Source organism: Elaeis guineensis, chromosome 5 (assembly GCF_000442705.2).
Source record: "Elaeis guineensis isolate ETL-2024a chromosome 5, EG11, whole genome shotgun sequence".
Classification (NCBI taxonomy): Eukaryota; Viridiplantae; Streptophyta; class Magnoliopsida; order Arecales; family Arecaceae; genus Elaeis; species Elaeis guineensis.
In genome coordinates this window covers 129,407,791-129,422,757 of record NC_025997.2, presented here as the reverse complement: position 1 = coordinate 129,422,757, position 14,967 = coordinate 129,407,791, and the positions used below count along the sequence as shown (strand labels likewise).

At 37.3% G+C, this 14,967-nt stretch overlaps 1 protein-coding gene across 2 annotated transcripts; it reads left to right on the top strand.

Moving 5' to 3' along the window:
- Nucleotides 1-2,799: 2,799 nt before the first annotated feature.
- LOC105045699 (ubiquitin-conjugating enzyme E2 7) lies at nt 2,800-13,850 on the top strand. 2 transcript variants are annotated; one of them, XM_010924065.4, is made up of 6 exons: nt 2,800-3,041; nt 3,198-3,300; nt 4,285-4,382; nt 4,479-4,579; nt 6,241-6,318; nt 13,361-13,850. In XM_010924065.4, exons 1-6 carry the CDS (start codon nt 2,984-2,986, stop codon nt 13,436-13,438), a joined length of 516 nt encoding a protein of 171 aa, XP_010922367.1. In that variant the 5' UTR covers nt 2,800-2,983; the 3' UTR covers nt 13,439-13,850. The 2 variants fall into 2 exon arrangements, with proteins under 2 accessions (XP_010922367.1, XP_010922368.1); XM_010924066.4 differs by lacking the exon at nt 6,241-6,318.
- Nucleotides 13,851-14,967: the final 1,117 nt, after the last annotated feature.

The window sequence follows — 14,967 nt, the reverse complement described above, 5'->3', positions numbered from 1 at the left end:
TTTTTTTTTTTTTTTCTCTTGAGCAAGTGTTGCTCCTTGTCATCTCATCTTTTATGTGAAAGGCACTCAAACAGGAATGATGGATATAAAAATATTATTATGCTTGGTCACATGACTCAAACTGACATCTCATCTAACATATTGATTGGTGCCTGAAATAATAATGAATAATGTAAATTTAGGATCTCACTAAGCCAAATTTTCCCACCTAAATTATTAGTTGATGGACCACTCAATCACATCCATCTAATCTATGTATCCTTTCCACAGCAATTTTTTGTACACCGCCTATGACGTAGAAAATTCAACGTAGAGTGCACCGCTTCATCTTATTAGACCATGTAGCCATCATTTTTCTATATGCATTTAATATAGGTAGTTCTACTTTTTGTTTGAAATTTTGAATGGAGAAATACTTCTACCCTTCCGACATCCTATGAAAAAATTATAGCATTCTATACCGATATTATGACATCCTGTATTGGAATTATAATTTTTTTCACAGGATGTCATAATTTTTTCATAGGATGTCATAAAGAGAGAAGGACATTTTTGACATTGAAAAATTTCAACGCAAGATATCATCAATTTTTTATTATTGAAAAATTTTATAAATTTTTTAATGATAAAAATATCCTTCCTTCTTTATGATATTTTATGAAAAAATTATAGCATCATGTGTAGAAAGTCATAATTTCAACACAGTACAGGATGTCATAATTTTTTCGAAAGTAAAAGAATATTTTCTTCATTCAAAATTTTAAATAAAAAAATAAAATCATATTAAATAGATATTAAATATGTATTAGAAAGTGATGACTATATAGTCTAATCGGAAGAGATAGTATGCTTCATATCGAATTTTTTATACCACAAGCTATTTACAAAGAATTTCTCATCCTTTCATCAGTTCATAACCCTAATAAAGTTAAGAATGCAAGTGGGCCAGGTATCAGATGACGGAGAAACTAAACTTTCACCCTAACCCAATCAACAAGCTATTTTCTCTTTTTTTTGTTTTTTTGTTTGTTTCTGTTAGACCAAGATTGGCTAATCCGCACTCATCACCTGAACCGTTGCCCTAATGACCACTCCATCTTACTTGGATCAAAGTCTGGACTATCAAATAAACCGGGTTACTACTGGCGGAAGCGATGGAATCAATTAATCGAGGACCGTAAGAAAAGGCTGAGACCAACCAGATTTGGAAATTTGGCCGATAAGTTTGACCCCTTATCATCACCAACCTGGAGAGCACGCAGCCCAAGCCACTGTTTTGAACGCATCCTCATCTAATGGCTGGAAACCAAGCCCGCCCGCTTTTTTCTTTTTCCTTTTTTAACTTCCTCCCCTTTGGTCAACTCAGCGGTACTTTCTGACCTAGAACGGCGCGCCATTCATCACATCATCTACGGCCTAACTCGCTCCCAATCCCACCGGAAGAAAAAACCACCTAAGGACCGTTCATCATGTATTTTATTTATTTTTTTTATTATCAGAAAGATAATTACAAAAATTAATATAAAAAAATAAATTAAATATTATTATTTTTTTAATATAATATTTATATATTTATAAAAAAATATGTTTAAAAGTAAAAAAAATTCATGACCATAAATGTTCAAGAACATGGTGTGCCTCTTTATCCGTTTCAAGAAAGATGGGATAAGTAAAATTAGACGAGAGGATTAAATGGACAGAATCAAATAAGTAAAAAAATATTAATTTTATGATATATAATTTTTTTATATATAATATTTTTATAAATAAAATAATTAAGATAAAAAATAAAAAAATTAAAAAAATTATATATATATATATTTGAGATAAATTTTATTATTATTTATACTTACTCAAAATCTGATATGAATTAAATAAAATTTATTTTATAAAAATTATATTAAATTTAATATTTAATAAAATAAAATAAATTATATTTTTATTATTTTTATTAATATAATTGTGATAACTAATGTCATTATTTTAACCACAAATATCATTATTATTATTATCATCTTTATTATTATTTATTATATTATTAATATTTATTTTATTACTATATAATTATTATTATTATTAATATCATCGTCATTATTTTATTTCTATCATATCATCACATCGTTACTATCATCGTAATACAATCATCATGCTTGCTCCGATGCCATCTGTCATCTCTATTATCTTTTACGTGATTCCCTTGCAATCAATATATTTATTTTAATAAATAATTAATTATATCAAATATACAAAGAAATTTATTTTTTTTTAAAATTTATAAATATTTTTTTAATTTTTGAAAATTAAGATTTCTAAATCATGACTTCTTGTAAAATTCGAAACCACGCCTCCCCCAACATAAATCAGACGGTCACGATCATCCGACCCGACGTAAGTCCTGCACTCGCTGCCGGCGACACAGCGTGGTCCACGTCGCGCCAAAAGTACCAGCCGTCGGTCAAAATTCTCAGCAGAAACTGGTCAGCGTCTGGTCTCAATCGTACTGGGAGGCCCAACATTCACACCAAGATGGTTCATGACCACGTGGCTTCTATTGATTTGTAGTGTCACTACGAGTCATCAATTTCGCCGGTCCATCCTGTCACGCTGCATGCCAGCTGCGAAGAGACGGTTTGGGCCCCGTAGATTTGCGCTGGAGATCACGATTCGATTGCCATACTAGAGGACACCACGGAAACGGAATATATAGTAAAAGAATAAAAATTTAAATGAATTTATAAAAATAATAAGATATTTTTATTTTATTTAAAATTCTCTTCTCTTTCTCCCCTTCGTCCGTCCCCCATCCCCTCTTCCGCAGTCGGGCCCTCGCCTATATATACCCACTCGTGTCGGTCTTGTGCTTGTTCCTTTTCTCATTCCCCTCTTTCCCATTTGGTTCAGAAGACTCCCCCTTCTCTCACACACATCTCTCCCTCTTCCTTGGCCGCATCTCTAGACGCATCTCTATCTAGTTGCCTTGTTGATGGCCGCGACGAGCCAAGCAAGCCAAGCGAGCCTGCTCCTCGCGAAGCAGCTGAAAGGTGTGGATCTGATCGTTTGCGCATCGATTCTGATCGTGTCTAGGGATTTTCTTTTCTTTTTTTTTTTCGTAGGATTTGTTATGAACTGGGTCTCTTGGAAGGGATCGATGGGATGAAATTTTTTTCTTCTTGTTCTTGTTGTTGATGATGGATCAGATCTTACCAAAAATCCCGTGGACGGTTTCTCGGCCGGCCTGGTCGATGATAGCAATATTTTCGAGTGGAACGTGACGATCATCGGCCCCCCCGATACACTCTAGTGAGTAGTTACTTCTCAGCTCGCGTATTCATGGTTTTCTTCTCTGCTTTCTGTTGTTGTTCTCTCTTCTTTTTTGTTATTGTGAATTCTCTTTGTGGAAATGCGGGCTTTGTATTGTTTTGGCTAATTGATGGTTTGGACTGCTTGAAAATTGGGATTTTTATGGATTCGCTCGAGCTAGGGGTGGTTCGGCTTGTAAAGTTAGGGTCTTTATTTGGTTGCTTGGGGATTTGCATGCTTTGAACATGGAAAGATTAGATCTTTGCTTGTGAAACCTTTATTTGTCGATTTACTCTAATAAGATTTTGTTCTTCAATATCAAAACCAATCTGTCAAAAAATTTTCAATGTCTGAGTTTTGCAGGGTGATCCATAAATTTACATATAAACCCTTGATGTTTGAGAACTTGGCTCTGGATAGGAACCAAAGTAAAGCAGGATCTTTAAAGCTGACCCTAAGTTTATGAGTCAGGGTTCTTGATTTTGCTGGAGGCTATGAGTGGGAACTTTAAGACCATCTGCTAAATTTTGTTTCATCGTTTGTACCTGCACAGAATGCTTTGTTGACGGTTGTTGCGGTTATCTTGATGGCAGCATTGGATAAGAAAAAAATGGTCAAGTGGGATCATCATGCCTGGTTCACTGTTGATAGAATAATGCCTGTATATGTCTATGCCAATGCTGTTCTATGTGTGCACTGGGGCCAAGGTATAGGAACTTGTAAATTTTGTGAGTTCAAAACTGTTGCAGGGGCTTCTTCTCGTGCAGCTCATTTCCATGTTCTTTGATGATGATCTGTTTGTGAACATACAGGAATTGGGAAAAAAAAAAGTATTGTAAATGTAGAAGAGAATGTCAAACTGTGACATAGTGGATTAAGTATCATCAATTTTTGGTGAATTAAAGCCATGAGGAGTATTTAGAGTTTGGTAAATTCCCTTTTTATTTTTGTGGGGCTAATCCTTGTTCATATCCAATCTTGCAGCGATGGTGGCTATTTTAATGCAATTATGAGCTTTCCTGCCAACTATCCCAATAGCCCTCCAACAGTCAGATTTACATCGGAGATGTGGCATCCAAATGGTTGGTTTCTAAAGCATGTTTCCCTAAATCGTATCTTATTTAGCTTACCATGTGAAACAATATATAAGAATGCCTTTTTTCTTATTGCAACTTCAGTTTATCCTGATGGACGTGTCTGCATATCAATTCTTCATCCACCTGGGGAAGACCCAAATGGATATGAGCTTGCAAGTGAGCGTTGGACACCTGTGCATACGGTATGACTTCACACCTTGTAATGCTGTACGTTCTTCTCTTTATATCGATTTTTTTTTTTTTCCATTGGGTTCTTATTAAGAATGTTTAATTATCTTGGGGATGATGCAAATAGTATTTCATATTTGTGTTCATTTTTGACATTGAACAAATATCCTGTCTTAATGTCATGTGAATTCTAAATGCTGCTAGTTATAGTTGATGGTTGTTGAAAATTTTATGTGGTCAAATAATATGCCTTGTTGTTTCTTAGGAGCTTAACCAGAAAGCTACTTACCAGTATTCATACAATTTGGAATGGATGGGTAGCTCAAAGTCCTTCATTTTCACCTATTTTTTTTTTGTTATCTTGGATGCTAGCATGTAATTATATTCCTAATGCTCATATTATTTTGTGCTCTTTTATCTAAACAGATTTGGGGCCATGTATGGCCATTGTTGTCACATGATCTGGTCATTTTTTATCTCAAAATATTTGCGCCTATGATGTAATCGAATTTAGAGATCTAAGTATAATTTCACAAGGATCAGTAATATCATCTATAATACTTTTACAAACATGTTCTCTTTATTTGATATGGCAATGAAGGATTATGTTGTAACATTCTTCTTTTGGGTGATAAGGTATCTATTTAATGGATGATAGGCAAAACATCTTTTCTGGTGATTTTAAACATCTGGTATCATTAGTTTTTTGGAGTTTTTATATTATCTAGCTTAGCTTCTGCCATAGGAACCTCACAGGTTGTTACTAGCAGAAGAAACTTGAGGCTTGCTCAAGCTTATGGAGGTAACACAAAGTGGTTTTCTAAATTTTGAAGCAATGAAAAATTATTGAAGAATTATGGCATATTAAATAAGCTTACTTTAAGGCTCTATCACAATTTTTTAAGACTCAAAGTTCTTTTTTATTTATAAGGAATAAGGTTCTTTAAATTCTTGATTTCATTTCTAGTAGTTGTCCCAATTTATAGAAGCACATTTTAACATAGACAAGTTGATCAATTTGTATGGATCAATGGTAAGTTATACATGGTTATTTGTTAATCTTATTGAAAATTGGTTGGTGTTAATGCCTCTATTTTATAATTTTAATTTTCTTTCATGTATTTGACCTGATTTGAGCCAAAAATAGATAGATAAATCAATAAAGTAATTCTTGAACCCAATTCAACTTGACCTGGAAGGCAGTTGATTCATCTTGGATTTCTATCATTCAAATATGGATTAGGCTTAGATTGTGGTGAAAGGACATCCAACTTGACCAGCTTGCAGCAAATCAAGTCAGGGAGTCATTGAACTTCCGCGGGGAAAGTTTTGTCTAAGGGACCATGACTTTAGTAGTTTCTAGGTAAATAAGCCTATGATATAATAAGTTGAGTTATTTTAGATGTTTGGGGTCAGTATTGTCTGCAGGATTGCCAGCTTCATTTTCTTCATTTTATATATTATGGTTTGCCTATACTGCTTTGTTGACTATAAGGGATTTACATTCTGCAATTTTTGCATATCTATTTTGGATTTACATGCGGTAATATTTGCATAACTATTTATGATTGGAATCATCTGAAGGTGTAAAGTCTTTGTTTGTATTTCTTTATATACTTTCTTCTACTGGAGCATGTTTCTTCCATCATAATAGTGAGATACATGAAATATGCAGGTTGAAAGCATAGTACTGAGTATCATCTCCATGCTTTCTAGTCCTAATGATGAATCTCCTGCTAACGTTGAAGCTGCTGTAAGTGAAAAATTTGCCATTTTTTTTACATTTTATTGATCACCATGCACTTATGCATCTATGGGCCATCTCTGGGTTGGAAGCTAATGCAGGCTGCAAGAAACAGTTGACATAAAAAAATGTTGGATTAACTTATATTGAATTTGTTATATTTTATGTATATTCTAAATTTTGTGTTCCATTTAGATCTCATCTTATGGTGTCTAATATGCTGTATAGTTTGTCTTCTTGGATATATTCTGAAGTTGCTTTAATAAGAAAATTTGAACAAATATCATAGTAACATATGAAATAACAATAACATCATTGATTTGTTTAATTCAGATGAAATCATCCAACATAAATCTTTGTTTGAGTTGGAATTATGAATATACTAGCTTACTAAATTTGAAGATCTAAAAGACAAAAGTCTAGTGCGGTAAAAATTTGTCGCTTAGTTGTTTTTCTTAAGTATGGACATTTGTAGAAATTTGTGACTTGAAGTTCTTAACCATGGATGGAGGAGCAACACTGTATTTATAAGTTGCATCTCTGTTTATGTCAGAGGCAGTGGAATTAGAGAAGTTGTATGAACTTTTATTTTTTAAGATCTGACTGCATTAGTCTCACGTAAGCTTGATTGGTGGTTGGTAATTCACTCTCACATTGATTATCAATGACAATGGTTTTTATTCTTGGAGTTTTGCTTGTCCTGAAATGTGAAAACATTGACTAATAACTCCGTATGAACTTTTATTTTTTAAGATCTGACTGCATTAGTCTCACGTTGCTTGATTGGTGGTCGGTAATTCACTCTCACATTGATTATCAATGACAATGGTTTTTATTCTTGGAGTTTTGCTTGTCCTGAAATGTGAAAACATTGACTAATAACTCCCTCATCTGGTGGTTTGCAAGAAAGTTGGCAACAAACCTCAGCAGTCAAGTTATAATTCAAGATGACAATGCATATAGGGCTAGACTATTTTCCTTCATTTTTGCCTTTTATATTGTTGGGTTTTGGTGCCTCGAATTCAGCCCATAGTAGTAAGGTCCAAGATGGAGAAGCCCACAGCATTCAGGCCAGTAGGCGCATGGCCTGCGGGCGCCTAGGCCTGCAGGCACGACCACGCGAGGTGTGGTCCACGCATTGCACTTCACATGGTCCAGGTGTGGTGCGTGCGATCGAGCAACTGCGAGTGCAATCAAATGGTTCAGTTTGGTTCTGGAGTCCTAACAGGAGTTTTGTACACGATGGACACAGTTTTAGGGTCTTTAAAAGGGGGCAGACGGCCTGAGTATCGTAGAGGGTGGCGGTCAGAGAGTCTTTCTGAGAGTTGAGGGCTTTGTGAGGATCTTGTGCTTCTTGTTGAGAGATTGATGTATGAGAGTTGTGAGGGTATGATCTCTTCTTGTATTTGTGGATTTTTCTCTCATAGTGAAGTTGCATGTCCTGTGGAGGTAAGCTTTGAGCCGATTCACGTTATTTGATTGTGTCATTTGTGCATCTCTATTCCTTTCTTTTGGGGAATCGACATCGTCATCCGTGTTGCGATCTTGGGTAAAGATCTGTATTTCGCACTCATAAGGGATTTCCCAACATATATTTGGTTGTTTGGCTACATGTCTAAAGATTGAAATGTATATGTTGTTCATGTGCTTGGTGCTGTTGCTATTCTAGATTGGTGTTAGGGAGAAGAGGAGAGGGTATGCTAGGGTTGTCCTTGTACTACCGTGCATCATGATGTTTATGATATTACAAATCACAATTTAGATTATAATATGTGTGATGGTTGGTGGTGCAGTCTAGTAAGCACCTAATACAAAAACTATGGAATGCATGCGTATTAGAGCCAAGGATTTAAATACCATCGGTTAGGTATGCTATCACCGTATTGTACTATTTTGACAAAAAGGATACTGGTATGGGTGTGAGTCACGCTCTTAACTGGTCCATGCCGATTGTATAGTTCCATACCGGTGGTGTGCTAACAGTACGAACTATATCGATTGCTTTTTGTTATTGTTGATTCCAAATGTATTGGTACCAAGGTTTGCTGAACCGGTACCATCGGTCATTTCGGCCGGCCGGCAGTATGGTTCGGTATGGTTTCATACCATACCGAACCGACGACCTGAATCGGAAGAAAAAAGAGAGAAATTGAGAGAAATAGAGAGAGAGAAAGAGGAAGAAATAAAAAAGAGGGAGGGGAAGGAGCCGGCGGGGCCATCGGACGGCCTTCGACTGGCCGCTGTGGCCGTCGGAGGGCACCGTCCACGCGCGCGGCGCCGCAGGCATGAAACAGGGGCATCGCCTCTGTTTCGCAAATTTTTTAAAAAACATGATTTTAAGTGAAGTCAATAAACGATTTGCCGGCTTCATGATTTTTGTTTTTTTTTAAAAAAAAATTCTTAAATCGGCAACTCGTTTGCCGACTTCACGATTTTTGTTTTTTTTTAAAAAAAATCTTAAGTCGGCAATCCAGTTGCCGACTTCATAAGTTTAAGATAAAAAAAAAATCGAAACAGACGTCGTCTGTTTCGAAAAAGAAGAAGGGAGCGGAGCCACGGAGGGGCTCCGTCCGCTCAACCGCCCTCAGGCCGTCGGCGTCGGCTCGTCGGCCATCGAGAGCCTCGCAACGGAGGCACCGTCTGTCCGGTAGGTTCTCCGCCCCCCCTTCGAGCGCTCTCTTTTTTGCTCTCTTGAAAGCCCTATCGGGCGATACGGGGCTCGAAATCCCTCCGACGGCCGCAGTCGGCCACCGCCGGCCTCCGGCGGCTCCCACCTTCCTCCCTTTCCTCCCTTCTCTCTCTTTCTCACTTTCCATTCTTTATTTTTCGGTACCGCCGGTGTACCGATTTTATCGGCCGAATCGTGCCGGTTCCCCACCGGTCCGGTACGAGATGGGGTGTACCGGTCGGTTCGGCACGGTATGGCAAACCTTGATTGGTACCATAAATTTTTTGCGGAAAAATTGGTATAGGGCTTGGTGCTGGCATCCAACCTCTTGATTAGAGCATGTGTTATGTGATAAAATATGTAGGAAAAGGGAATGAACATAAATTTAGATCAGGAGGTCAGAAAAACATATGATGTTATGCATGCTAGTCTCGTGTGGATGTGAATTTGATGCATCAGAGCAAACTTTACAAGGAGGGCAAAATTTATCAGCATTTCCATGCATGTGGAAGCAATGATTTAAATCCTGGCTGGATAGGGGCCGTCTTGTCCCGTTCCTCTAAGATTCTGGCACCTAGGACAAGTGTAGGACCTTGAAACAAGCATCCGGACTTCATCCCGACTGTCCCACCTTCTTTCCGACTGTGTCACGTGCCGGTACAGCTATCCAGGTCAGGACTTGTCCTTTTTTTTGATTCGTCATCGGGAGAGAGGAGCACGGGAGAGAGGGAGACGACGTATTGACCTTTTTTCGCTGATGTGGCATCGTCATCGGGAGGGAGGAGCATGGCCGGAAGGGAGGAGTCGGGAGGAGCATGTGTAGTTTGATTTCGGTTATCCCACAAAGATTGGTTGGGAGGACCACTCGTGGAGAAGGGAGGAGAGAAGAGGAAGGAGGAGGGGAAGCATTTGGATCTCCGTCGAGGAAAGAAGGGAGGCGGAAGGAGAGATTAGAGAACAGCGGAGGGGAAGAATGGTCAAAAGTCGAAACCCTAGAGGCCATTTTCGCCTCTCAGGTTCGGGCAGTCGGTTTCATCGCTCTTTCGGCCTCTTTTTGTGATCGCGCCCACACGATTCTCAAAGCATCATGAACAGTGATTTGGCTCTACGTGTGATGCATGCTTTGGCTCTGTGCGTGATGCACGATTTGGTTCTATGCATGCCCACATGACTCTCAAAGCACTCGAACAATGATGTGATCTGGCTATGTGCATGACTTGGCCTTCGCATGTGACTTGGCTGTGCGCGATAGAATGATTGGCCTTCATGGTGTGGTGACAATCTAAAAACCTAAAAACTTGATGACAGTCTAAAAGATATGGGATTGTTTGAGATCGATAATGTGATGAGAAAAACAATTTTGAAAAAAAAAATTATGCACAGAAAGAAGAATCTTACAAACATGTGTTCTGCATTGAAATGAGAGACCAACACATGCATTGAAGTTCAAATATATTTAAACAATAAATAGATCAGTAAAACTTGAAGGTAAATTCAAAAAAATGATATTTACATATATAAAAGGGTGTCTCAAGCGTGAACCAGGATGCCTGATCGGGACGGCCACTAAGACAGGGCAGGATGCGGGGCGTCCCGTTCCGAGCGAACACTGGGACACTCCTATCCCACGGGATTTAAAAAACCTGGTGTGGAAGCATGTGATATTTGGTAGTTTGTATGCAATTTCATGTTTGAATACTCACGTGAGATGAGTCCAATAAGTTAATATCTTGCAGATACATTCTTAGTAAAATTTTTATGCTGAAAATGCTGTTATTGTTTTATGGAAAGTTCACTCAAAGAAATATCCCAAGGGTATATATTAGTATGGATTAAAAAAAAAAATTGTAGGAAGCTGCTTGTTCACTTCTCTCATACTTTATCTAATCTAATCTGTTTCCAAACTCTATGGATCAGTTTCACCCAGATTGTCAACAAACCTCAAAATTTTCTTTCTAAATGTGTATTTGCACTTTTCCATGTATTAGCTATCTATGATAACGGAGTAGTAGTATGAATTTCAAGGCAACCATAAAGGATAATAAATAATAAATTTCAAAGGCTCAATTATGATGACCTCATTGACAGGCGACCCTTCATCACTGGGTTGCATATTCATTAGAAATTCTGAAAATTATAAAGTGACTTCTTTGTGCTGGTTGATAGAACTACTAAAACTACTCTCAGGTTAATTTTATTAACTATTAAAATATGCTGAAAATCAAACTTGTGATAAAAAAAATAATGGACTTGCTCCTACTAAGGCTGATCAAATGTGTCATACTTTATACAACTCAAACTTGACCAAATTTGGACTGAGCAATATATTTTACTTAGGGATGGAAGTGTGGGGTGTACTATGGATGGAAGTGGGGGTATGCTATGGATGGAAGTGGGCATCAGCCAAGAAGCTGATTGAATTTGGTTTTGGGTCGGATTTGTCTGGTTGGTTGGGCATAAAATCTAAAGACCTTTAACAAGTTCTGATTTGAGTTTGGGCAGCCTTTAGCTTGGCTTGAAGCTTGATTAAATTAAATAATATTGTGTTATTATTATTATTATTATTATTAGTCATTTTTCAATTTTTGATTCACATCCGTAGCATTAGTTTGCCATTTCTAGAAGCAAAACTCTAGAACTATCTGTTCCTATTCCTACTTTCTTGGGCATTTTCCATTCAGTTTCTTCTTTCCTCTTAACTTTGACATGGTGATATAAGTCCTTTGATTGCTTATGTTGCTTGAAACTCAATTCTGAGTAGGTCACATATGTTATCTTTGGTTTCTGGTGGATCCTGGGTTGCGAGCTGCACAAACCATGCTCTGTGGTCAAGGAATTTGGCTTATGAGAGGGGATTTAATTGTGAATTCTGTTTATTTTATATTGCTGCAGCAGTTATGATGCCATTAAAGCATGATATTTGAATTGTTTTACCGTTGCTGGCATTCACTGCTGCCACCAAAAACTGGCTTGTAAAAGTGAGCCCAGCCAGCTGATGTCCAAAATGTTCTATACACACTTTGCGGTCCACGAAGCCCATGGACATTTTCAGAATTTCTCAAGTTTTGTGATAATGTCTTAACTAAGAACTTACCCAGTCAAATTATTCTAGTTTATTTGCAAGGTTTCACTTGTTCTGCAAAAGTTTTTATGACCCAATTGTTCAAGTAATATCCAGATTTTTACTTGTTTATATGCAGTTTTGCCTAATATGTGTTTCCCTTGCCTGGTGGAAGGACATGAGTACACAGGCCCATGAGTTTACCTGACTGGTTCCCTCTCTTATTGCTCGAGTGACATGTACAGGGCTGCCTGCCCTTGGAACCTGACTCTAGTCTATTTTCCCATTAACTGATCTGAAATTATATATCAAATTTATCCACTTTTTGGGAATATGAATCAAAGCAATAACAAGAATGTTTCTAGTAGGACATCTTTCACAATTCCTAGAGAGATAGTTCTCCAATAGGCCAAGGGATAAGTAATTCGACTCATTCTATGCCCATCAAATTGTAGCTTTCTAAGTTTTTTTAGTTTCTGTTTACATGGAAAAGAATAGTAATTATTAAGCTGTTCTTTTTGTTTTTTAATGAAGTTTTTAGTTAAATTTTATAGATTGTTGGTCAGAATATGATGTTTGATGATCTATTATACTGGCATGAAAAAGGAAATGACCATATTACTTGTTATTTTTGTATAACTTAAATGCTAAATGATACCCTTTAATTTTTCATTATATCATGGTGTAGGACATTTCATACCTTCTACTAAAATTAGTTCTAGAATGATGCTGTTGTGTTGTCTTTTATGAGATTTTGGTCGGTATCTACCATTACTCAAGTATCCTTTTTTGCTGTACAAGTGAATTGCATATCTAGCCTGCAGGTTCATTTGTTCTTCATGCATAATATAGAATTGATCTGTGACGGGTGTGTTTATAAAAATGGTGAGGTTGAAGTGGAACGACTAAATCATAGATGAACTGTTTATGAAATTTTAACACCTTTGGGTTTTGCTTATACATTTTGATCAAAGTGTGTGAAAATATTGTTCTGTATGCCAGGACTCTTAGCCTCTGAAGAGCTGGCAACAGTTCAGAATGGATATTCCCCCAATACTGTAGTATTGATTAAATTTAAGTTGCATTTTAACTTCAAGTTTCTTGGTCGGGTCTTAGTATATGGTTTTAGTATTGGAATTTGATTTGTTGATGCTCGTTTGGCAGGCTTTAGTCAAGATCCATGATCCACTATGCTTTGAGTTATTAATTTGCTTGTCTTCCTTCTTATATCGGTGTCATAATTTTTCGTTAAGACGGGTTGGTCGCCTCTGAATTTGTCAGAGAACTTGATCTGATGCAAATTTACTTAAATTGCAATGCAGAAGGAATGGAGGGAGAGGAGGGATGAATTTAAGAAGAAAGTCAGCCGCATTGTCAGAAGATCCCAAGAAATGTTGTAGAGCTTGAAAGAATGGAGCTTTGAAGGAGATCAGAGTGCCGGCCTACATTCATGCCTGTCTTGGTGCAACTCTTATGGCACGGAAGAGATCAAGGGTCTGCTGCATATCCAGTCGTAGTCTCTTACGGCCCTTCTAGATTTTTCCATCGTCTTCCAGTGGTGGTCTTGTTTTTGTCTAGCAAGAAACTGGGATTGATCGTTATTTGGATGTTTGCGTATTTATCGCGGGTTTGGTGAGTTTCGAGTGTCTTAGACTGTTTTCATGGTTCTAGGGGACGCGTCTCACTACTACAACCCTTTTCTTTCTGTAAATTACGAACCTTGCAGTTTAGCTACGTCGGACCGCGTTTATATTTTATTAGTTTCTCCGGTGGCATTTGACTGCATATATTGATTGCAATTCTTTCTCTAAACATGTCTTCGTGTGCCGTTGTGTGTGGGTTTGAATTGTTTAACTGCTTTATTTATAACACGCAAGATGCTTCCACGTTTAATTGTTTTGTTACTGTACCATGCGTGTGATATAGAAAACATTCTGATTATTTCGTTATTGGGCATCATCTTGCTTTCAAAGGCTTATGAGGTTATATCCTGTTTTGCCCTCATGAGTTCTCATGAAGTTTCAAAACGAGTGAGTTTTATGAAAATGTCAACTTTTCATAAAATCTTTCGGGAAATTCGGACAGGTCATAGCATCTGAATAAAGAGCTTTGGGATAAAGAAGGGAATGATTTCTGAGTCTTGGAGTCCCTCCCATCCAGCACATCGGTAATATTGAAGCAGGAACCAGCAGATCGTTTAGGTGTTGCCATAATGATCCTGAATGAGAAAAGAAGCTCCGGCCGATATATCATTGCACCCACCTTCAATACCGTAGGGCATGCTACAGGAAAAAGCTTCATCACACTGTTCTCTACTTGGAGCCCCTCCTGTTTGACCGCCGGTGGTTGATTGTACAATTTATGGGAAGTATCTCTACCGCTCTAATCTCTGATTGCCACAAGATTTGTGTGATCCTTCCATAGTTTAATTTAATTGTTGTATACTACTAATATTGCCGGGATAAGTAGCTACTGGAGTCCTATGAGCTTGCCTATGTAACAATCCAAAAAGCTAGCAGAAGATATTACCAAATTCCTTGGCTCTATCCAGTGCATGGCAGATGTTGGACTAAATATATACCGGCATAAATCCTCTTATCCTCCTCTAAGCTGCGGCATCTTCATCAGACCAAGGGTTCAAATCTATAATCCAATCATAAGCATCATGATTAGTTCATGATTAAAACTTAAATAAGTCCGTATCATAATGATTTTTAGTTGATATGGACTATAAGTTGGGTTTGCTCTTATGTCATTTGCAACAATATATGAACTCATCCAGAAAGACCGGTCGGAATATATTATTGAATTTATTGATTTTTTATAAGTATTTGAGATTTATCTAATGCACAGTCAATGGAGGATTAAACATACGTTCAACATATTATTTTTTAATTCACAAAAGCAATTTGAGGCTCGTGAATGATTA